Genomic DNA, 25,667 nt, shown 5'->3' with positions numbered 1-25,667 from the left:
CCTGCTGGTGGATCTCTACTCCACTGCAGACCTCTGAGGATTGCAGGGGACAGCCTGCCCTACCACAGTCTTCATCACATTCTGCAGGTAACTCTCTGCTCTGATGCCTGAAGCACTTCCTTCCCCTCTTCCTTCACTGACCTGGTGTCTGCAGAGTTGCTCCTCTCATACATCCTCACTCCTCTCTCTGGGTTGCACAGTCACTTTTTCCCCTTTTAAATCTGTTATTCCAGAGTTGCTACCACCATCACTGATGGGCGCAACCTTGGCCGGTGGCAGGTCTGTCTTGGAACTTGCTGGCATTGACTGTGTGGGACATGGGGGATGGGGAAGCTCCTGGCAGCTTCTCACAGAAGCCACCCTAGTAGCACCCCCTCAAAAACCTTGCTGTTCAAATCTCAATAAAATAAAGCATAAAAGTAGGTTGCTCAATGTGGGAATAAAAACACCATTAAAAACCAATACTTTATTTTGGTGAAATATATTTGTCTTTAGGATTGAAACATACCAGCAGGGATTAAATTCAGGTCATTAAATTAGTTCTGTGCAAGTTTGTGAATTTCAACCTGACAGTTGTCAGCAGTTTAAAAGTTAAGTTATTTCATAACTCCTAATTTTAGTAAGCTTATCACTGGAGATAGGAAGCACTACACAAACAAGTCACCACATTTTTTGCACAGTAGACTAGACTGAAAAGAGACAGATGCTTTTATAGAAATAAATTTCACTCAAGATGTGTCCACTTGTTTATAGGCCTGGGATCTAGTGCTAAAGTCACTCTTCTCAGCAGTGTATCCCCTGAGTGTGAGATGCAGGTTTCCATTGTGCTTGGCTGAAGTGTAAGTTTTTCTGCAGCAGTAAAGATCACGAACTATTTCAGAGCCCTTTGCTTCTAACACCAAATGTTCTTTTCCTTCAGAGCAGTCATTGCCCATGGAAAGAATTAGAATTATTGATGAAGGGACCCTGAAAAAATCTCAATACAACACTATTGGAGTCTTCCACATATACTTGCTAAATGTGCGACCCAAAACTAATTTAGAAACTGAGATATTCAAGTAAAGGCTGATCACTTGCTGGCCAGAGTAAGCACACATAGCACAGGGTGAAGTCGTCGGAACTGTGTTAGGTCACCTGTTTGACAGCATTCCTGACATCCCAGAATTTTTAAAACAGAGTTCTCGGATGGCCCTTGCCCACCACAGCAACGTCACTCTTGTCCCCTTCTGCCTTCGCCCCTCCTTCCTCTCCTCTTATCTTCTCTATTTCCTGTTCTCTCGCAGTGCCAGCAGCTGCTGGCAGCCCTTCCTCTCCATTTCCCTCCCTCCCTCCCTGTTCCTAAATCCAGCCCTTGTCCCAGCCCCCCTCTTGTGCTCTCTCTCCCTTCTCTTCCAGGCATTCCAGCCAAACACTTCTACTTTCCATTTCACTTGCATCGTGGAAGAAACCCAGAAGATAGAGACTCCTCTTGCTTTATTTTCAAGAAAATTCCATTTTCCATCCCACGTGTGCTGCAGGGGTGAACTGAGGACACGCGGGGAGTACAGAGGGGCTGCAGACCAGACAGTGTCACTCCAGTTCCATTTCTGCTGGCGATTATGGCTTCTCCCGCTCCTGTCCATCCCCGCGCCGCCTGGGCTGAGGGTCCTGCCTTGGATGTGGCATCACTTTGTGTGCCCCCCCTCCTCACTAACAATTACCACACACTTCTATTATGCCAGGAAAACACACCTTTCTTTGTGGAAGCAAAGCCTCCCACAGCGTCACTTCAAGTATTCTGTTTCAAACATTAAGAGGCCCTGCCTCAAACACCCAGCAGTGGCTCCATTCTCCTGCAGCCAATACTCCAGGGCCAGCATGCCAGGGCTCTCCCACTGGCACATCTGCTGCAACAGGCCTTGCTTGGCCCAGGTGCCCTCCCGAGGCCCGCAGGACGAGGCACAGGGGACAGGGACCAACCAGCCCCGAGGCATCCCCAGGGGCTCAGCCCGCCTGTCTGCAGCGGGATGTGCCAGGGAAGATCCCGCCTCAGCCTCAGCCTTGATGCGGGAGGCAACTTCCTCTGGTCTCTGGAGAAGGGCTGCAGTGTTTACAATGCTCTGGCTTGGCAGTGACGAATATTCAACAGAACACTGATAGCAGCATAGGAGAGGAAAAAAAAAAAAAAAAAAGAAAAAGAGGAAGTTCAGGCAGTGGCAGTGACCTGGGTCATTTCCACAAAACACAAAGGAAATGGCCCGGAGCGGCTCCACAGGGCCTACACAGCCTCCGGCTCCCACCGGGCGCCGTCACCGGGCCGGGTGATCCGAGGGCTCCGACAGCCCTCGCAGACAGAGCACAGCACCGGCTCCTCCGGGGGCTTTTCTTGGGACACCAGAGACACGCAAAAGCCGCTGGGATAGCTGCAGTCCACAGCCTGCTGCTGCCGTGCTGGCAGGGACTGAGCAGGGACACACACCCACCTGGGCCCCTGCCCACTGCCTGGGCTCTGGGTACCGGCACTGGGCACTGGCACTGGATGCAGACGCTGGGTACCAGCACGGGTACCAGCGCTGGGTACTGGTGCTGGGTAATGGCACTGGGTACCGGGTACTGGCACTGGGTACCGGCACTGGGGACTGGCACTGGGTACAGGTACTGAGTAGAGGTACTGGGTACCGGTGCCGGGTACTGGCACTGGGTACCAGGTACCAGCACTGGGTACAGGCACTTTTATCCACTTTTATGTGGTTCTAATGCTCTACCGAAGAGCCGCAATGGCATCTCTGTGACATAGAAGCAATTCAGCAGCCTAAATTTAACAGCTTGACCCGATGTCTAATCTGGTACTATTTAATAATATGAAGTATCTCCCCACCTTTTAGAGTACTTGCTTGAGATCCATACTTAGCATTGCCAGATTTATTTTCTGTGCTCTGTCCTTTCATAGCTATTTGCAGTCCAGGTTTTACATGCAACGTGTCCTCTGTTTGATTGCCAAGCCAGAGCAGTGTAGGGTGGGTTGTCAGCTACACAGAATTTTTTTTTTAAATCTGGCCAACTGCATGCTTGTAGCAAGTGATTCCATACTTTTTTCCAAAGCTTTATACAAGATGCCTTGCATCACTGGACATGCTGATCTAGTTACTACTAGATGTTTTTCAGAATTTCCAATATTATACCAATAACAGTCGTGTTTATATATTTAAAGAGTCTGCTGGTTTTCATAAAATGTTTCTCAATCATAAAAATGAGGTCTGGGCAAGGAGTTAGTACAAGAGAAGGAGCATACAATAGATGAAAATAAGCTGTTCACATATTTCCACGTTTTATGGTTCTGATTTTTTTGGCATTCCTATGATTTTAATGTACAACAGACTCAGACACATTAAAAAAAATGGATCCATAACATTTGAAAAATTTGAGAATAATTGGTAAATGGTCAAATGTTCCCATGTCCCAACAATTTTTTTAGCTCTTCCTCAGTTTGAAGACTCTGACTATTTGTTAAGAGGTCAGTTTATTACAGATTCAACGTATCCTACTTGAAAGGGATTGGTAAGAACATCTGCAGCCCATGTCATACCTAGAAAATGGTGTGTTTGTCTCCACAGAAATTAATGAGGCTTTACAGCAAGGCTGAGAATTCCCATGTGATTGTGGATGAGACCTATGTCGGCTTTGACATGACATATGTGCTCTTACAGCTTGAAAAATATTGCACTTAGCTGAGTCACTGACCTCATTTTAGGGCAATTGGCTGTTACACAGATGTTACACAGCCTTTTAACAACTGGTCCAAACAAACCAGAATGGGCTGTAAAGTAAATAAAAATGCATAAAAATGAATTTTGTAATTTTGTTTTCACTTTACAGAATAACATGAAAAACACAAAAGAAAACAAATTGAGCTCCATTAAAATTTATTAAAGATTTTTTTTTAATTGTATCAAATGTATACTCCTTTGATGTCTTAACAAACAAGATAAAAGGCCCAGTTTATGTAATATAAAAGCTGAAGAATTATGTAACCATGCTTTTGGAACTGAAAATAGACATCCATTTTCAGAGTTGCAATTCTTAGTTCAGTCTGTCTGCAACTTCCAGGGAGCTGTGAAGTTCTCTATTAAAAAGAAAATGTTTTGACATTTCCCTTGAAACTGGTATATCCAATTCTAGGTTATGAATGTATAAGGGTATAATTGATTCTACTAGTCTCTGAAGCTTTCCTCTATTGTACAGAATTTCTGGGTTGTTCCAAAAATCTACAATTTGGTCAGTAACTGAATCTTATGATGTATAATTACTGCTTTTGTTTTGGCCAAGAAGAAAATAGTGAAGATATTTCAAGTTGAAGAAAGCAAAACAGTTCCTTGGCAGCTCTTTCAAATTCCAAGAATATTACATAATTCCATAAATATTGATGCATTGTCTATGCCTGGAAAAGAAGCAAATATACAGTTTGAACTGTTGCCATAGAATTTCACTGACCATCACTTCAACTGCAGAAACAAAATTCTCTATCCTAACATGATGGCCCTACTCATGTCAGCCTAAGCTTCTCTCAGGAAATAACTCAAAAACTCTGAATCATCTTTTCAGCTACCCAGTTCTGGTGTCATTAGTCCCACATTAGCTTGTGTGGATTACAAGCAGCCACTTTTCACAGTGAGCTAGCCAAGACTGTCAGAGACTTGGTCCAGTAGCTTCAAATAACTTGACTGCAGCTTACTTTAACCCCACTTCTTCCTGCAGGTACTGAGCAGCTGCAAAAGAGGTGTATGAGCCACTGTGCAAACCAAAAGGCCTTTGCATGAAAGCAGAGTGCAACAAAAATTCCACAAAGGAAAACGGGCCTTATAAAAACAAGGCCAGCACCATTAGCGATATTCACAGGCAGTGAACAGCCTAAATTCCCATTTAGCTAGCAAAGGAAGTCAGCATCTACTTTTCCTACTAAATATCACCTGGCAGAACAACATTACAAAAAGTACATGAATGGGACTCCAGAAAATACTGCACTATTATTGAACAGCACCAATAAGAAGAGTGATAATAAAAACTTAGCATGTGGTTCTAATGCCCCAAGCCACTCATTTATGGGACTATGCAGATGTTTATTAGCTCCAAATGTGACTTCTAAATTCCTTTTTGTGTTTGCATAGGAGTTCATAGAAATAGTAAGTTGTTCATACTACCATTATATTTAAAAGTGTGCGTAGCTGCTGTATCAAGAAGTAAGAGGGAAGTTAATTTCCTGTTTCACTTTCTGGAGGATATTTAAATGTGTTTGCATTATGTTCCATTGAATTTCCTAATCAGAAAGGACTGGGTTGTAGAATGAAATGGCTGCAATGTAATTCTGCTTTGAATTGTTTGTTGGATAAATACAGAACAAGCAATTAGATTATTGGCATTACTTTGATGGCTGTCTTCTGATGATATTATAAATCCAAGAGCAACACTGGAGTTATTTGTGCAGTCGTCACAGACACTGAGCAATAAGTGCAGAGCTATTTTATCAAAATGCTTTTTGCTTTATGTAGTACATGGTACCAATGGCCCTGTCTTGAGAACAGGCAATGGAGCCAATCGTACCACTTACCAAAACACCTCGTTTTGGAGGAAGTTGCAGTGAAGTATAGGAGTGAGATTCTGCCTCCATTTGCTCCTCATGTGTCCTTCTCAAAGTTCCCTTCCTGCAAAGCCTTCACCCTGGCCCGTTTGTCCTGACTGCTACCACAATAGCCTTGCCCTTTATCACCAGAATATCTCTAGCTATTTGCTCAGTAAAAATAGTTGTTTCCTTCGTGCCGTTTCATTTTACATTACAAAAGGGGAAAACAAATGTCCTGCTTTCATAGGGGCAGTGTGATTGTGGTATCATTACCAGGAAATCAGTCATACCATACCCTCCTATGTTGATTGCTTGCTAGTTGCAACAGGTTTCATACTAGCAAAGTTCTTTGTTCTTTTGTGAAAAGTTCTCATTCCCCTACTTATTCCATAAACTAGCTTTTAAGTTAAATTTATTTCAAAATGTATCAAACCTTAAAAATGGATCAAACCCTATTATGCATAATGCAATCTTTTCTATCCAGAGCTCTCACACTCCATTCTGCATAATAGCAAAAATCATCTTTTCTCATTCTATCACCTAGCTTCAATTCCCTTTTTCAGATATTTACATTTCAAAAGTTCTCATCAGCTTTGTCTTCTTTTCTTTCCACTTCCATTCTCATCTCCCTTTCTCTTCCTTTGTACAAATTCAACCATCTCTGTACACAATCTGTTCTGTGCTTTCTGAGGTTACTGTTACTTTGCAGCTGTAGTTCCCTACTCTCCTACATCTGCTTCCTTCCCCTTCTTCCATAACAGACTCTGGTCCTATCTCCTTTGTTGCCTGCTTATTCTGTCCAAAGCAGGCATATTCCATTAAAAAAACCCAATCAATAGAAAAGGAAACATGTCTTTAGAGCATGAAATTAGCTAGAATTGTTTTTAATGTCTGCATTACTTTAGGATGAATTTTGCATTAGACACAGTCTGATTTCCATTGAGTGTGAAGTGCAGCTTTCTGCCTCTGATAGACTAGAGCACTCAAGTAAAGAGAGGATGTCCAGTGTTCTCATGTTCTAGTAACATTTTCTCAGCTTTTCAGTAATTTCACTGTCAATTTTCAAATATAGATGCCTGGCCCAGTAACCTATGCAAGATGTTCAACTGGATCTTCTTCTAGATGTTGGTTAAGACTAAACCATGATGTTTCCATTTTTTTCCCCTTCTTTTTCTACACAGTGTCTTTCAGATATGGCCACATCAGGCTATCATTATCTTGACTCTTTCATACTGTCCACTCCTAGGAAATGATATCCTATGCTGTTTGTTCAGAATGAACCCATAAAAAGCCTTTTCTTATCCTTGCTGTTTGCTCACTTCAGTATAGCTCCTCTTTGAGATACATCTTTTACACAAAACATAAGTGGCAGGTTCAGGGCCTTGAAAGGCAGACAGCTTTTTTTTTTTTTGACACACCTGTGGTATTTAATTTATTTGGATGCCAGCCTAACCCACTCATCAAGTTCTTACATAATCAGCTGTGTATCTTCTCTGTTTTCTTGTTCTCAGCTGGCCTAAGTAGCCAGGGGATGTGAAGCAAAAGTCTGGTGAGTATCCATGAAATAATCTCCTTCAGAACCCAATTTAAAATGGGAATTTTTTTTTGTTTGTTTGTTTAAATACATTCACAATGGCTGGAAAGCTAGTATGCCCAAAAAAGTGCCTATCACAGGAGTAATAACTATAAAAGGTGATTAATAATTTCCTCCTCCTTTTTCTCCATCTGTGGAAGAAATGAGGAAAAGAAAGAATCTTGCTTTCCAGGACCAAGCAGAAATTCCCATTGCCAGTATGGTGAACCAGGCTCACAATTTGAGCCTGAATGTAAAGCTTAATGACTTGGGACTTGGACCTTCTAAGAAAAAAAGGAAAAGTGGTTTTGGGTCTTCCCTAACTGGGAAGGCAACTCAACACCAGGTATCTGCCCTCCTAGAGGCAGTACAGTCTAAATTCCTTCTACCCAGCAGAGGTACACCATCTACCTGGGCAAAATTACTTGTGTGCAGAGACATCTAAATTGCCTCTGGCTGAATTAATTCTGTGAGTGGACGCACAGCTTAACCAGATAATTAGCTCTTCTCAAAACTGGCCAAGAAGCAGAGTTAAATTACTTAAGATAAGTGTAACAGTATTAGAGCTAGCTGGCTGGCTGGTACCAAAAGTATTTCTGGCACAATACCGTGCCAGGAAAACCACACAGAGGGCTTGTATGGGTTTTTTGGGGTTTTTTTTTTTTTTTTTTTGTGTTGATACCTATTCCAGTTTTGATGCTACAGCACCAGCTCTTCTCCCTACTATATATATTCACAAATATTTCATCATTCCTGCCCTGATAAACCTGCAGACAGCTTTCTGCTGGATGTGATATCATTCTCTACTGCCTTTAATGCCGGAGAATCAGAAACTAGCCTTCTATTTTTCATGCTTCAGATATTAACTTTTAATTTTGTACTGGAAAATGTTAACCTCTGTTTCTGTGAATTTAAAGCTTCAGGACAAGATCTCGGTCAGCTTTTAAAACTGTGTGATACCAGAGAGAGGAGTACTATGAGCTCTGCCTGGTTTTCCAGGCTATGAATGAAATCTGCATTTTTGCAGTTTTAAAAAGACAGCTTGCACTATGTGCCCAACAGGAAGGGCTCCATCCCAGAGCATCCTGGATGACACATTTACAGATGTAATTGACAACGTCCATCCCCATGCTTCTTCCATACTTGTCTGTAACTCTCCAAAATGAGGTGAAAGTTGATATCAGAAATCATCAGATATCAGAAAGTGGCAAAGCTGGACTTTTCCTAAGATCTCTTCCTTTGCTTCCAACATGTGGCTCATAAAAGATACCAGGGTTTTTTTGTTTGGTTTGGTTTTGTGGGGGTTTTTTGAGGCACTTCGTTCTATGCATACACTGAATGAAGAAATTATTAGATTTTGGAAGGGCATTTTCCCCCTGTAATAACAATCAGAGCCAAATTCTCACAACAGGCTCGCAGTACTGGATGTTTTTCTGGAGGAAGCAAGAACAAAACCTGCCCCTACACAGAAGAGAATCTGCAGTGTGACATGCTATCACTCTAAACACCTAAACACTATGTGCTGCCTAAAAAATACTATCTCCAGCAGGGCCTTATTTTCCTTTAAATTTATTTATGAACTTTGATTTCATAAGACATGCTGCAGTGTTTGCTTTAAGTCACTGTTTAACTGTATAATAGATTATTTTTAATGCATTTAAATTTTCTTGCTGGACTATTTACTGAATAAGAATACATGTATGAATAGTTAATTACAGATGTGAATAACTATATATTAAAGTATTTTTCCAGGTTCATACATGAAGATTTTAACCAGAGCTTTAATGAAAAGTTGTTTCCAAACTAGCTCCAGTCAGTGGGCATGTGACTGTAAAATAAAACAGTGTAAAGTTTCAGCAGTGACATCTGTCTTAGATGTAACTGAGTGCCCAATAAAATCAAGCCAGATAACAGTTCAACTATTTGAATAAGCAGTGGCTGAAAACACACAGTTCAAGAACACACTTTCAAAGCAAAGTGGTAGAGATTTTTGGCAAGGTTTGTCTTTTCTGTTCTCTGAGATTATTATTCAGCCCACACAACCAGCAGAGAAAGTTGGGAAACAGAGAGCAACTTAGAGTAACATCCCAACATGTGCAAGACATTTTGTTCATCATGCTCTAGAGGAAAAATTCAAGACAAACAGGGAGCCAGCTATGGGTGGTCTTAAGAACTTGAAAAGGAATGTGTTAAGGTAGCACAGCCCTGGAAAACCAATCTGTAAGGGTTAATATACACACATCTGTACTACAGGTCCAGCATGTGCATGTCATAGTCACATTCAACCACTTATGCTGGAGAGGAGTAAATACAGCATGTTGTAAAAACAAAAGCTTTCTTCTCATTTCAATTGGCCAGCACACCAAGTTGGATGTCAATCTGTATTTTTTTTCTCAGGCAATTTGCAGAAGAGGACACTACAGAGATTTTCAGCTAAGCAGCATACTAGCAAATACTTTGCCATTATTTCATCAGTTCTTGCAGACATTGAGTAGCCCAAGGTATGAAATGTTCTTCGCCATTACAACAGCAATGAGTAAAAAGGAATAGACTGTTTCTATAGATGTAACACTATGCAACCCGCATGTCAGCCGTGCTTATTTCCATTTAAGTTGTAATTATTTATGTCATATTGCAGATCAGATCTGAATCTGGATACCTAGTGTACTAAAAGGTCATTAAAATATAAAATTATGACAAATGCAGCATGTGCTGTAAGAAAAACACCCAGTATTTTAAGAGTTAAGGTTAAAGAGCTCATGCCACAGTTATTCCCCATATCTGTTTCTGATTGTTGGAGAAGATGCACTTTACAGCTGCTCTCCTAAAATCAATATTGCTGACCTTTTAGACTATGAACTCTGTCTAATTAAAGAAGCAGCCTGGTACTTTTTTTTTTAATATATATTTGAACTGCTTTATGTGGTTGCTGTCCATAATTTGTGAGGTCACAAATTTTTTACAATTCTGCTAAAGTTCTATAGAAAATGTTAGCATAATGATAATTTCAATGTGTGCTATCTGCTGCACCATTAGCAGCTCCTCTGTAGGACTGAAGGAAACCTGAAACATTTGTACTAGTGCTGATCACAGATTCCAGAGTAAAATAACTACCTCAGTCTGGAGACCATTTAACAAACTACATTTTCCAACAAAAATAACAATGTCTCCATTTGTTAGGTTTTAACACCCATCCTAGGAACCCTATACAAAATAAACATGAAGTCAGGTGACCTATGAGCAAAGTAAAATTTGTGAGACAGAGATTCCAAAGTATACAGTGTGATTTGAAAATATTCTTTGATTTCTCAAATGCAGTTTTGCATTTGAGATGCTGAATTTAACTGTTATTTCTCAAATGCAGTTAAATTCAGCTTCTCAGCAGAATCCCAGTAAAGTTCAGAGCTGACAAGCAGATACCTTTAATACAGGGCAGCTGCAGTCCCTGTGCCAATTAACAGCCTCAGTCACTTCCATGAAACCCCACTGGCTCCTGATTTACGTGCCTGTACTGTAAAGCCTCTAAACCAATTCCCAAAGCCAAAATAAAGCATGGTCTGTGCAGCAAACTGATATCTTCCTGGAGTCACAGAGCAATGCCATATTTCAGTTGAAGATTTCAGGATTCCTGTGTTAATAACAGCACACTGAGGAGCTGGTAATGGGAATGTGCTTGTGCATATGCTGCTGTCATTAGATCACCATTTGTTTGTATACAGATCCCAGACTTCCAAGCTTAGGCTAATTTTAGCTGGACTCAGATGATCCTGCCAGACTTGCTATCCCTCGCTTTGCTAATTATTGCTCAGCACTCTGCTCCAGCTGACTTACCTTTTTCACTGTTTCTGAATTGCTGCCAGGGAGGAAGCAGTGAATGGTGCTTGGGGAGACCTCCTTGTATCCTCCTCGCTGTGTTTTAGCCAGTTTGTTGGGTGCAATCCCATTAACAACTGCCGAAAGGATGCTGCTGGTCATGAGAGGAGTCAGGGTCTGGCAGAACAGACAGAGGGCCACCACTAAGGCCAGAAGGAAGGGACGAGGGCGACAAAGCCTGCGGCATTTGGGGACTTGCCCACACACCATGGCCTCTTTGCCGACCTCACTCTGCCCTTTGCCACATTGCAGATGCAGTCCAAGCAGCCACGTCTTGCCAGGGTAAAACACGTCAGAGGCACACTTCACCCAAAACTAACATGAATTTTCCCATTTCTGCTGCTGAGTGTTTTCCTGGTGCCAGGCAAGAAGTCACAAGTTCCAGAGGAGCAGAGGTTTGGGGAACACCTTCCCATGGAGTTACTGGAACAACCTGTGAAAAAACAACAAGTGAGCAGCAGCAAACAGCAGCACACCATGAGGCATCCTGCAGGGAGCTGTGGAGAGCTCTTCCACTCCATGCTCTCAGGAAAACAAACCTGCCAGCAGACAGGTGAGGAGCAGAAATCTTCACCCCCTTTGCAAAAGCAACTACTTACTCAGCCAGACAATAGTATTCAAGAAAGCAAGAGGTTAAAGCTTAACATGTCCTGTCCACAGCTGAAAAAAGTAAAGAGAGTGTACCAACTTTGTGAACAATCGTTTGCTGTTTTTTCTCTCTTGCATTCTCAATTCCCACTTTGTTTTTACAGTTTCCTTCATTCCAGTCCTTTTAAATTTCCTTCTTCCTGTTAGAAGGCACAGCTTACTCTCTAAAAGTGATAATTTATCTGAAAACTGACAGACTATGAAGATTTTAATTTGCATTTGTTTTGTCCAGATTGCAAGTTCAACGTTAGGTTTACTTACTTAGTTCTTACCCTGTTTGAAGTTTTCCGTTCTCCTCTAATGGGCTGCTGATTAAAACCACTTGGAACAACCCTGGCTCATGATCCCAGCTCGTCTCACACACTCAGGAGGCAGGCACACGCACATAACACACACCATCTGAAGCCAGTTGGACCACAGACTTCATATAAATAAGGGCTGGACTGCTCAGAGGGTGGAGCTAAACTGGCTCTGCTTGGAGCAGGCACAGGATTTGGAGACGCAGCCTGAAGTCTGGATGGGGAATGAGAGGTGTCCTTGCTCACGCTGCATGCCTCGAAGCCACCATCACTGCAATTTTTAGAAAACTGCTGTTACAGTTATTAGCCTAACTGAAACAATATTAATACCTTTCAGGGAGGAGCACCTGCAGTATTTTAATCCAGATTAACAAAAAATGTTGTAAACTAAGAAGATTTACTTGGACATAAGCATTGCTGACAAAGCAATGTCAGTAATTTTCCGTAGTAGATCTAATATCTCGTAGCAGAATATAAATAAAACTTCTTGCTGATGTAAAAGAGGGAGAGAAAGGAGGGTGGACAAAAATACTCTGACGAAAGCACTTAGTATTTAAGCCAGAGAAGGTCTTAGTTACTACTTCCCCCTACTGACACAGGACAGGGACGAGACAGATGGGAACAGTTCATAAACTCTGTTATATTTATAGATCAGAACTTCTAATATAATCAAGTTCTTTTAGCTAAAAATATCTGTTTATAAGTAATCTATTTTATCTTCCATACTTAGTTAATGATTTTTGAAAAGAGTTCTTCCTACACTGCCTCACATATAAGAAATGAATGTTGTTACAATAACTTTGAGCCAATATACACAGTTTGGCAGCTGCAGCAGCGCTACCACATTAGAGGCCTATAAACAGCAAGGAAGGGTAGACTATATTTTTTTTAAGCACTGATTTTTATTGAGCTTAAAAATTCCTTTTTTTTCCCCGCAAACAAAACCTATCAGTTTGCAGACAAAGAAAAATGCCATCAAAGTGATTGAATACCTCATGCAGGACCTCAGTGGTCACACACACTGCATTTTAGTTTTATGTCTGGGATTGTAGTTGCCTAAATTAGACTCCTGGGTTATCCTGAGCAAGAAGAGACTACTCCAATTGCCTGTACCCTGCTGTGATAGATGCTTATAAGCCTCAGAAGAGCTCCCATCTTTGCTCTCTGGAGACATGGTCTTGTGCTCCCTCCTTCCCAGCATGCCAGTTCACATCCTCAGCTGCTCCACTCAGCCTGTGCTGCAAAACCTCCAGCAAGCCAGCAAATCTGGCTAGAGGACATCAGAAAACCATGGTTTTCCCTGCAGCTGTCTGTGGGGTAGGTCTCTTCCATCCAATGGAGAGGGATACTTAGGGAGCTGGTACACTCAAAGGAGGATTGCAGAGACACTACTGCCAGCCTACCTGGGAGCCACAGTGACACCATCAACAGAAGAGGAGACTTGCTTTATTGTTATAAGGTATTGTCCTGCAGATTTTAGCATGCCCTGATTTCTGGGCCCACAACCACCAGCTGTGTGGGTGGCATTTGCATGGTTGTCAACTTCTCTCGGATTCCTAGTGAGATTCCATGTTAGTCAGAGCTTTATGGGCTATTCCTAGAAGACTTGATAAAAACCATTTTATAGAGATTTGGCTTAATGATTGCTTCATAATGTGGAGATCATACCTCCTTGGAGAATCCCACACTAGAATAAAGTAATCTTCTCTGTCCCCACCCCCTGCTCCCTCAGTTACCTGCAGCACAGCTCTCCCTCCAGCCCAACATCCTGTTCCCCTTTCAGGCATTTAAGTGGAGTCTTTATCCTCACATTTTGCCCCATGTCTCCTAGTCAATTTTTCATCCTTCCTGCAACCCCAAAACCATTCATGGGTCCCAAGACTTCAGGACAAGCAGGCAACAAATTAAGGAGTTACCAGCAGGGAGCAGGTGGATCATTCTGCCTCCTGTATATTCCTGGGAATCAGCCTTCTATCCATCTGCTTTCCCTAGATGTTCTGAGGAGTGAGCTGGATTTTTCTGTATAATTTGTGGTGATTTTCATGACAATAGCATGTAATGCTCATTTCTTAGGATGTAAATACTTTCCTCAGTCACAGTTTGAGTGCAATGAACACCATTGCTGTTATCTTTTGAATCAGGATCCCATTACATTTCTGGGCTTACATGTCTACTGATTTACCTGGCCCCATTCTGACACTTCAGAAATTAAGTCAGGAGTATTGCATATGGGGGCTAATTCCCCTGGCGTTAACTAGTCATTTAGGAAAAGGATATAAGTGGATGAAGTGTCAGGCCTCCTGGGTCTCAAATTCACAAGAAAGATTCTTCAGTATATAATAGTCAAATAACTGTTGGTGAGATCAGAACTATCCAGCTAAGTATTTATATTCATACGTATATGTGTGTATTTCAGAATTTCTAGCAGAAAGGTATAAATCTCTTCTCTCTGAAATACAAAACAAACTTAGTATTGATTTCCTGTTTGAGATTCCCTGACCTGTTCCTTCCAGTGGCTGCTCCCATTGCATGGATTAAGGGCTCTCTAGTCAATTTACCTCTTCCTATTTCTGCCTCTCACTCAGGACTTCTTGCCTGGCTGCTCCCTACAGCAGCCAACTACTGTCCTGCTCAGCATGAGGCAAGGTTGTGCCAAAAGCAGCAAGCCATGACTGTCAAAAGTGATCTCCAGTTCTTGCAGACGGAATCCCAGTTCCATCTGCATCATCTGGAATAGTTTAAAGCTACCCTGACATAGAAAAGGTGAGAGGAAAGCCACAAGACTTGCTAAAAATTGCCAGGGACGAGGATTTGAGAGGACTTAGCCAAGGTGCCATGCAGGCATGTAATGTTCACTATTCATCATCTCACTGGGCTTTTAAGCAACTCAGCTCATACACACACAGCTTCCATTTTACATGAGTCTCCATGTTTGTTCAGTGGTGAAAGCTACTGACCACTGAAAAATTATTTCCAGGACCTAAACAGTAACCTGGAAACATAATTGCCAGGGGCAAGGAGAAAATATTAGGCACAGAAAGTTAACAGGAGTTTAAGGTCAGCTGAATACATATGTCTTATGCATGCTTAACTTCACTCAGAGATCTAACATAAACCATAAATTAAGTCTAGGTATAAGTGCTTGTAAGATGAAGTCTTGATATAAGAAAACCATTTAGCATCAATAATTTCACCATAGAGAGGCTGCCAAAGAGAAAATATGTTTTAAAAAAAACCTATTCACAATTGCTCTTTTTCTGGAGAAAGTTTCAAATTTCAAAGCATAACATCCTAGCAACCATTTCTGTGATAAATGAGATCACATGAAAAATAAGTGCAAGCTGATAATTTCTAAATTAACTGATACTCAAGTGCTTGTAATAATGTAATCTTCACAGAGCAAACCTACACGCAATTTTCATTGTTTATGCTCAACTCTTTAATTTCTTTTTTATTTTCTAGTATGCTAAAAATTTTGCCAAGGGCCATAAATTCTCACTAACTTCAAAAATTAATTAAAAGCTTCAGGAAGAATAGGGCTCCTTAGCACTGTAAATATTCAAGCAAAGCATCTTGTAAAGCTGTGTTGGAGAAAACCAGTTTAGCTCCACCCTCCCTGGTTTTTTACTTCTCCTCAAATTCATTCCAGACTGCAATTAGATTTGTAGTGTCTTTAATCCTGTGTGTGGTCCCATTATAGGCAGTGAACAGGGAAGAACAGAACAAAATGAAGAAAAAGGAAAAATACATTACTGTTCTGCACATTTGAAGATTTGATCCCACTGAAGTTAAAATCAATCCCAGCTTAGTAAAGGCCCAGATTCTCTCTCCTTGTCCCAATCAACCCTGTAAGTGTTAGTGATAGTGTGATTTTACTCTGCTCCAGAGAGCAAAGATTCGTGTCTTAAGCCTGCTTGAGCTCACCTCTGATTTTGATTCACAGTGAAAGCAGGCAAGCAGAGAATCACAGAATCAGAGAATATGCTCTGTTGGAAGGGAGCCATAAGGATCATTGAATTCAACTCCTGGCCCTGCACAGAACCATCCCCAAGAGTCATACCATGTGCCCAAGAGCATTGTTCAAATGCTTCTCAAATTCTGTCAGGCTGGTGCTGTGACCACTTCCCTGGGGAGCCTGTTCCAGAGCCCAAACACCCCCTGGGTGAAGAACCTTTATCTAATATCCAACCTGAACCTCCCTGACACAACTTGAGGCCACTACCTCAAGTCCTCTCACTGATCACCACAGAGAAGAGACCAGTGTCTGCCCTTCCTCCTCCCTTACGAGGAAGTTGTAGACTGTGATGAGATCTCACGTCCATCTCCTCCAGGCTGAACAGACCAAATTCCCTCAGCTGCTCCTCATATGGCTTTCCCTCGAGGCCTTGACCTTCCTTGTGGTCCTCCTTTGGGCACTCTCCCATAGCTTTGTATCTTTCTTATATTTTGGCACCCAAAACTGCCCCCAGCACTCGAAGTGAGGCTGTCCCAGCTCAGAGCAGAGTGGGACAATCCCCTCCCTTGCCTGGCTGGTGATGCTGTGCCTGATGCTGATGCATCCCAAGACAGGGTTGGCCTTCCTGGTTGCCAGGGCACTGCTGACTAAAATTCAACTTGTCAGCAGCCAGGACCCCCAAGTCCCTTTCTGTGGTGCTGCTTTACAGTATCTCATTCCCCAGTTTGTCCCTACATCCAGGGTTCCCCCATGCCAAGTGCAGAATGTGTCACTTTCCTTACCTCTGCTCCTGCTCTTTCCCTTCCTCTCCTCCTACCTGGTGGTGCTGCTCATTAGATCTTTCAGGAGAAAATACACAGCTGGGCTGTTTTCTGCCGTGTGAGGGAATTGAATTGACAGCTGGGGAGTTCCAGTGGGCCCTCATGCTGGTACAGGTTAAACAGCAGGAGAACATTATTGAAAGATGATCAAAAAAGAGGAAAGGAGCAGGATCTTTTAGGCAGTAGCAAAGCTCAATACTCAGCTTATCAGATTATCAAACCTACCAGCTTCCCTAAAGTTTAGGTAGAATCTGGGCCAATCGAGTTATTTGTTCAGAGGCATCTCTGTGTCTCAGGCATAGTCTTCACTACTGTGTTTTGGCAGAAGGGTTACAGCGAAACAGAGGTATCTTTATTTATAAACGCTAATTATACAGCAAGTTGCTTGACATGAGGATACAGGAAAGCATTTAAAGACCAAAGTCTTATTAATATACTGGTTCCTGCTTAAATGGCAAATTTGAATGTCATGAGGAAGAAATCAATCAGCAAATTCTCTGCTTCTCCCTGTCTACAGTTATTTGCTGACATAATCCCCTTGAAGCAGTTTTTCAGAGGTAAGAGATTTATGGATTTTGTAGCCAGTTTGATTGCTCAGATTCACTGGTTACTGCTGAGAAATGGATAAGAATCAGTGGTAATCAAAAAGTGGCCAGATTGTCTGCAAGAACCTGCAACAAAATGAAATGCCTTATGACCTCTGACAGCATCTGTGTTCCTTTTTACTTTAAGTAATAATTTTATTTTGTGATGCTCCACCTAATTTCTCTGGCATCTTGTTGGTCGCCCTCTTCTTCACACTTCAGGTTAAAGTATTTGAACTTCCATTCTCAGGTCTTCCTACAAACCTTTTCTAATCTCTGTATCTCTGTTGTCTCTCAAGATCATTCTCTTATTTTAACACAGTGAATAATCTCTTTCCATAGGTGATCTCGATCCTTCTTATTGTCTTTCAGTTACATTTTCTGAGTTTATTATATGAAAGGCATTTGCACAAATACTCTTATACTTTCTCATGCACTTCTGTTGCAAGCAGAGCTCTTCACTGCTTTGTACCTGCAGAAGGGCTCTGTAATGCAAAGTAGAGCTTTAAGAGCTTTAAGTGCACAATAGTATTTTCCTTGCAGTCTTTCCTAGCTGCATATATTCAGATGAAAGTGTTATCAAAATGACCAGTGGGAGTGGAAAGAACACGAGAATACCAGTGTCATTGACTCTGTCCTAGCCACCCCATGCTGGCTCAAATGATGTCTGCAATGAGGGTATCCCAATTCCTCACCAGCTGTTGCATGTATGGGAACATCTGCCCCACACCAGGCCTGTGTCCTCCTCCCTTAGCGCCAGGTCAGAAGAGCTCCCATAAGAAGGAGGTGGGGAGAGGGAGAGCAAGAGGTAAGTGTACCAGTTTGGAGGCTACTGCGGAAGGGAAAGATCAGTTCCTCAGCCAGACCTCCAGAGTAAGAGCACGATGTATCCTAAATAGTGGCCTATGCAGTGGGAATGTATAATGCTTGCAAGCCAGCCATGAAGTTGTTTGAACAAAAGCAACAAATATGAAGGAAAAAATCATTTGGTAATGGCATTTTGCATAGGGAAGAGAAGCATTTACAAATGTTTTTAATTGTCATATTTAACATTCTGCATTTTGTTTGTTTGCTTTTGAAGTTAATTGTTCTAGATTCTGTTTTAGTAAACCCCAGAAGTAGAATTGTAATGTCATAGTCCTCCAGATCCTGTCACAAGATCTTTCCTCTTCTTCTGTGTAAACTAAGTACTTTCACTGCCATGTTCCCTTTTCACTTTAGCCTGGCCTTATTATGTAACTATCCAAGACTAGTGGTGTGCTTATTTTTTTTCTCCAGTTCTATACCATAAGTGGACCAATTCAGTCCAAATGTGAAAAAAGCCAAGGTCACCCAAGAATTCATGACACTCACCCCCAAGAAATGGTTTTGATATAGTTGCTTCTCAGAAGCAATGTCAGTTTCAAATAAACTCACTTTAGGAAGATGCAATAGAAAAATACAATTAGACTCCCCATTCCATAAACACTCATTTTCCAATTCACCTCCTAAACTGTGTTTGATTCTGTCTCTTTATCTTTGGCTGCCTTTCTTCCTTTTCACTGCGTATATGATAAGGAACATCCTCTCTTTCTTTGGCAAAGTGGTTGCTTTGCAAGGACCACTTAAACTTTTCACATTACTATCACATTACTGTCTCAGTATCTTCTAGGTTCAGTGGTCCTCTGATGCTCCTTTGCAGCATGGAAACAAATGAAAGTCTCCGAGAAACAAATTTTGTCACTTCTATTGTGTCCATTACACAAGGATGTAATGCTTTCAGGTTTTAGGCACAAGGGAACAAGAACTTGATTTTTTCCTATCAAAAGGCTTTGTACTGATGGATATTTGTTTACCAGAGCTCTTCTGTTAGCACGGAGAGTTTTAAGACAACCACATTTCACAGAAATGTTGACTAAATGCTCAACTGTGCCTCTCAAGCCATCCATAGGTTTAACTAAGCCCATCAAGGCCAGACATTATTATATATGCCAGAGTATATAACAGTTTGTTGCATTCTCTTGGTGCTGCTGGAATATACAATGAACCAGCTCAGAAATGTGTCACCCGGGGCACTCCACATATTGCGAATGTATATGAGAAATTACTGTACAAGTGAAGATGCAAGACATGCTGTTTTGTTGTTCTTATGGATAGGCAGACAAAGATAACAGTATGCTTCTTAACTTCTCTATCTGGTTATAACAGTACAGCTTCTCTCACAAGTCCAGCTGCCTCGCGTGATTGCTGCAGAGCAAGATAACGGCAACCACCGTGGCACAGAAGTTACCTTAGAAATACCTTTAAGTACATTACATCTTTTAAGCACTGACTTTTGACAACTTACTCAACACAATATTTCTGAAAGTAAAGCTGGAAATTAGATTTAACCATTTTTACATCTTACAAACACAGGTGGCCTGAATAAATGGAGTGAAGGAGGCCACACAGAACATCTGCATTGCAGCTGGCATGAGTCTGATGAGTTCTTTGTGTCCTGCCCCATGCAGAGTCACTACACTGCCTCTCAGTTCTGGCCTCATGGGCTGCACAGCTTGCTCAAAACTTGCCTGATGGGCTTGAAAGCTGAAATTGGGGAGGGATGTCATGTGGAACTGCTGTGGTACAGCTGGGAGAAGGCTGAACATCACACTGCCAGTGGGTGATCTTGACCACTTTGATTAAACAGGTCATGTATAAAACTAGCATTCCAGGCAAAGGTCTGTTGAAAAACCAAGGTTTAAGGAAGATATTTCTCAGGTCTGAGAGATCTAAAATGTTTTGCTGTCATTTTTCAATATTTCACACATAATCTGAATTGTCTAGAGGGGCTGAAAAGTAAATAAAGGCATTTTTGTTCTTTGTCTTATTACTGGTTTGTTGGAGCCTGTTTCTTTTGTGGGTGGTTTTGTTATATTTTTTAATTATGGAGTTATGTTCTAGGACCAGAAGTAGATGTAGATGTACTTAGGATTTGATTTTGAAAAAAATTAAAACATAAGCAAAATATAACCATGTAGGAGCAGCAGATGGGTCTCCTGCACAGTTGTGATATACGGAAATGAGAAATCTCTGAAGCTAGGTCATGGACATGCAGTTTATTGCAGAGGGCATGAGTGCAGGGCCCTGCTGGGAGCTGCCAGCCACAGCTCAGAGCAGGGCCGAGAGAAGAAGAGAGAGAGAAAAAAGAGAGAGCGAAAAAAGAGGTACAAGAAGCTTAGAGCATAGAGGAGTAAGAAAGTGAGTGAGAGAAAGAAGCAAGAGCAAGAGAGCGAAGTTCTTGTTACAATACATTAAATCATCTTCTGTGTTGAATATTCTGATTCTCACTAACCAATCTAGTACAACATGCAAATCCTATAAGAACCACTACATTACCATACTGTGTTACATTTTAAACCGTAAAAACTACTCTTTGGACCCCTCCTGCCAAGCAAGCAGGGTCTGCTTCTGACCCTTAGACTTGCCTGCAAGCAGAGGGCATTGTTTCATCAAGAGAGGATTACCTTCTCGACCACACCATTGTTTTCCCGTTGTTCAGTAACTAAGAGATCTCAAAAGTTGCTTTCATTTCAATCTCGCTTACAGTTTCTATATTCTCAGAATCTTTTGCCAGGCAATCATATTTATAAGGCTTCCCTGTTCCATCCTCACCAACATAACCAAATCTGAATTGCTCTGAAATACAGTATGAAGTAGCTGAATAGCCTCCTAAAACACTTTTTAACTTAATCACTATTTCTATATAACTATGTTTTGATGAAATTTTAAAACTAAAGCATAATAAAGAGACTCTTTGCTTTGGAAAATAATGTACAACCAGGTAACCAGGTAGTGCCAACACTGAAAATTAATAAAATGTATATAAGGCTGATAAGTAATTAACTTTATAAGAGTCTCTTGAGAGAGAATTACAGACAATTTTTGGGAATGATTTAAATCACACTATCATTTGCTAAATAGGAAAATCAGGTTACAATTTTATGATGTGCTGGTGTAATTATGAACAATATGTTTTGATGTCTCTTTCCTTCATGAGTTTAAATATGACTGCTTAAGATTCAAACAATAGGGAAAAGGAAAACTTAGAATCTTTTGTATTATAAGGCTTGTCAGCCTCCAGAGAGAGACATTTTCAGTACATTCCTTTCACCCTCTTAAGAGAAGTCTTTAAGTAAACAGCTGTGGGTGAGTGTTTGGAAAGCACTTTCAATGTGAAAAGTACTTCAGCACTGGAAAAGCTTGAACATTTATGCAGATAATAAAAACACCTTAAAGTTGGATTTTTATGTCTTTTCTCTTTTTGAGAATCGTCTTTCATTTCCTTGTCCTGGACTAAAACTTCACTGAGATCTTTTCCCAATATGTATTTTAGATTGTATTTATGTCTTACAAGGGCAACCAACAATGTGATAGAAGATATGGGCAGAACTGTTCTGATGTGACACTCTCAAAGGTAATCATTACTTCTGAAATTATCACTTCTGTGTGCAAAAGCACGTAAACTGTAAGTCTTTGTCTAAGAAAATTTCTGCTCTGGTTTAAAATGATTAGTACGTAATTTAGATTTTTTTAGGGCGATACTAAAGTAACTCCTACCTAACTTCTGCTTATTCCTCAGTTCCTTAGCCATTCCAATAGTATTAGCCTACCAGTAAGATCCCTGGGATGTATGGGATACCTTCCTAAATTAAAATAAGGGGTTTGTCAACACTTCTGAACTGTTTTGTTTTCCAGGTCTGACTAAGGAACACATGTTTTTATGGCCAGTTCATTCAACTATTGGCTAATCCTTCAATCTACAGAATCTGCTTTCTTTAAAAGCCTGAGATTAATCTAGCCCCAAATAACATGACACAGAGATTAAACACACCTTTAAATAATTTAGATCAAGAAGAGCATATCCAACTGAATTCATCACAGCAGATGACACTCTAGCTTGTCAACTTTTCATGCAAGCTACATAACTGAACATTATTAGAAAAAATTTTAAATATGATGAGCACTTATTTTTACACACCAACCTCTAATAACAATGTAATTTTTATCTCATTGAAATAAAAGATAACAGAACTGTAAACAAAATTTGTTTTATTATCACAGGGTAAACGATTCTTCTATATCTAACAAAGAAGTGTTCCCTAATTCCATAGCACTTCCCTGACTGACCCCTTCCAGCACTTAACTACACTCACACTTGGAAAGTTTATGTAAACATCTATCCCACATGTCCTTTTCTGAAAACAAAGCATAAAACTTGATTTGAAATTAAAAGGCTAAAACTCTGAAGGCAGAAAAAGCATCGAATTATCTTCACATTTCTCCCTGTTTGTTTCACTAATCCTCATGATTGTAAATACAGTATAACTATTATTTATTCTTTGAGAAAAAAAGGTTTATACCACCTTAAATAGGAAAACCAAGTTAACTGTCAACTAACTAACTAAATCTGTTCAGCAACAAAGATTCCTCCAAAATTTGGTATTTTTAAAGAAAGATATAAATACTGTAGCTGAACAACTGCATCTAATCCCCTCATTGTTCTCTTTAACTTGAATAAAACTTTCTCTTATTGGCAGTAGCCAGTTTAATAGATGTGAGCAGACACCTTTGATTCAATGACTATAACATTGCTAAATAAGTATTCAGAAAGGAATAGAGCTGCCACAATACACAGCAATCTTCATAAAGTAAGGTACAAGGCACAAATAGGTATTAAGTCTTTAAAAATATTAACACAGTTGTGGATCCTAACATTGTTCATCATTTTCTACTGCTTTGAGTAGATTTCTTGTACAGTCACAAGGCAAGTATTTCTCTATTCTAGCTGTAATACACTAGCGTTTTTCTTTTCATCACCTTCAGGATTTTTTTGAGGATTGAATAAGGGAATTATTCTTATCCCTATAAAAAGAGAACACAATTAGCATGCAGATAATGTTTATAATCAAGACTTTATATCTATTATGACCTAATGTAGGAAATTACTGGGGGGTTTAAAATATAAGACCTATGGAAGGACAAGCCTGAAAGTAGTAGTCATGCAACCTGTTGACAACATTTGCATGCTCAAATAGCTCTGAAATACAAGATTTATCTAGAGGAAAAAGCTGCTTGTTTTTGTCTTTATTGAATACTATATGGGTATAAAAGCAAGATACACATTTGAAAGTGCTAAGAGGAACATTACTGTAAATTGGCAAAGATACACTGAAGAGTGACATTTTTCTCCTTTTAGTTACATTATTCTCAGAGCATTTTAGTCAAATCAGGGAGGAGTAACAAAATTGAAGGGACTATGTTCATATGATGTGGCCTAACTTTATTCATGTATACCCTGAAGAGAGTGTAAAAACTCAAGTCTTATTCCTCTTGCAATTCTGCTTCTTAGAGATTTTAGTCTAAAAAAATTGAACACTCTGCTGTCGAGGTAAAGGCTGTCTGTCTTGAAGAAGAAAAATGTATGGCCCAGACATTCCAGCAGAATGAGAAGGGAGATGAAAAAATTTGCCAAGAAAAGACAACTCACAGTGGAAAGTACCTCCCTGGTGAGGCAAAACAGAAAAGTGAAACAAACTTCAGAATTTCCGACCTCTACTGTGTGTGAATAACACATTGCAAAGTTTGGTAAAGAAAAATGCAAATTATCCCTTCCTATCCAGAGAGACAACCTAGTGGGATTTTCAGATTAGCATCCATTAATGTATTTTCTCCCCCTTTTTCATTTCAGATGTAGAATAAAGAAAAGTTACGGCTCCACAGTGCACACAGACAATACTCTTTACAAGGAATAGACAGTGTTTTGTTCCATTAGAGTGCTTAGCACATTGGTTCTCAGTTTGTGGTACTACAAATACCCCTCATCCTAAAAGTTCATCCACATGCTAGAACATTGACATGAAACTAAAAGAAACTGCACTGCCTAATGCTGAAGGTTGCCTAATATAGTGTCTGGTATCAAATAGCTTTCATTGAGTACCAGAGGATTTTAGAACTGTCAGAGGCAACCTGGAACACTTCCCTCAATAAACTCTTTTGACTCCTACTGATCAGTCTTCAGTGAGTTTCTGATCCAGGGATCTTAGCTATATGTCCCATTTCGTAGTGTAAGCATGCCACGTGAAAAAATGTTGCTCATTTTTTCATTTTGGACTGGCTATCTTCATACCACTGCTTCTATCAAAACATACACCTTTTCACATCACTTCTTAATATACAATCCCTATTACATTCTCATGGAGCTGCCTCTTTCCCACCCAGAAGAGTTCCAGACAATTCATCTGTTCCTCAGCTATGTTGTCATGATACAGCTTCGACCCTCCAATTTGAGCCTTTTCCTAGCTTTGCTGTCTTTTCGTAACAGAGCAGACCAGAATTTCACACTACGCTCACCTAACTGCAATTCAATTTACACAGTGTAAAATTGTTTTCTGTTTTATTTTTTATCTCCTACTGAGTCGTTCTCAGCACTTTTGTGACCTGCTGCTGAACAGTGAGCTAAGGTTTCCATAAAATTACAACGTAACTTCCAAATCACTTTCCTACACAGTAATCCCTACTTCCTACTTCAGAGGACTCAGCTGCAGGTAAAGTGAAATCTAAGTATTATTTTATATTTATATTGTTTTAGCAAAATGTTTAAATATGTTTTCCATTTTATCAGACAGTCTGTCATGAGATTGGTCTGATGCTTTTAGCACTTTCCATTTTTGGGTTTTTTTTTGAGAAAACAACATACATGCAAATATTATGTTCCTATTTAGACCTCTTTAACTGACCTCTTATGTAACTCTTGAACAGCAGAGTCCTGCTCTTCTTAAACAGTGTGTACTGAGGATATTGCTGATTTATTCCTTTACTCTTAATTATTCAGTTTTCTAAATAGCAGTGTGGATGTGCCAATCAAGGGATGCCCACTCTTGAACCAGTGCATCACTGATTGTAAAGAATGAGAGACTTTGCACCTGTACTTGTCTACCTAGGGAAGTGTCCAGCAGCATTACTGACCATGAGGCATGAACTCTCTCTGTATGTAACTACTCACACTGCTCAGTGCTTTTACAGTCTAATCGCCTCCGGACCTGTAAGCTTCTTTTACAGGCTTCCTATTTAGATAATAAAAGTATGTACAGGTTTTATTGTTCTACATCTTTGACTTAGGTATTGCATTTTTCTCCACATTTGTCCATTTCTGTTTTCTTAACACAAAATACTAATTTACTAATAAGAACAAGTTTTTTCTTCTTGTGAGTTCTCTAATTTCTCAATGAAAAAATAATTTATATTTCCCAATGAAACAGGGATCCAATATTCACACTAAAATTTGAAATTTTATTTTG

At 40.4% G+C, this 25,667-nt stretch overlaps 1 protein-coding gene across 2 annotated transcripts in view; it reads right to left on the bottom strand.

The window, feature by feature from the left end:
• The window catches only part of CPED1 (cadherin like and PC-esterase domain containing 1), a 145,440-nt gene extending 133,353 nt beyond the window's left edge, over nucleotides 1–12,087 (bottom strand). Inside the window, exons 1-2 of one of the 2 annotated variants that reach the window (XM_030959493.1) lie at nucleotides 11,963–12,087; nucleotides 11,001–11,475 (exon numbers count right to left, since the gene is read on the bottom strand). In XM_030959493.1, coding sequence (XP_030815353.1) covers nucleotides 11,001–11,252 — 252 coding nt within the window. In that variant the 5' untranslated portion in view covers nucleotides 11,253–11,475; nucleotides 11,963–12,087. Of the gene's footprint in view, nucleotides 1–11,000; nucleotides 11,476–11,951 lie in introns of both variants that reach the window. The other variant, XM_030959494.1, reaches the window with a different exon arrangement.
• Nucleotides 12,088–25,667: the final 13,580 nt, after the last annotated feature.

Source organism: Camarhynchus parvulus, chromosome 1A (assembly GCF_901933205.1).
Source record: "Camarhynchus parvulus chromosome 1A, STF_HiC, whole genome shotgun sequence".
NCBI lineage: Eukaryota > Metazoa > Chordata > Aves > Passeriformes > Thraupidae > Camarhynchus > Camarhynchus parvulus.
The sequence above is the reverse complement of the archived record's forward strand: the minus strand, read 5'-3'. Positions and strand labels throughout refer to the sequence as shown.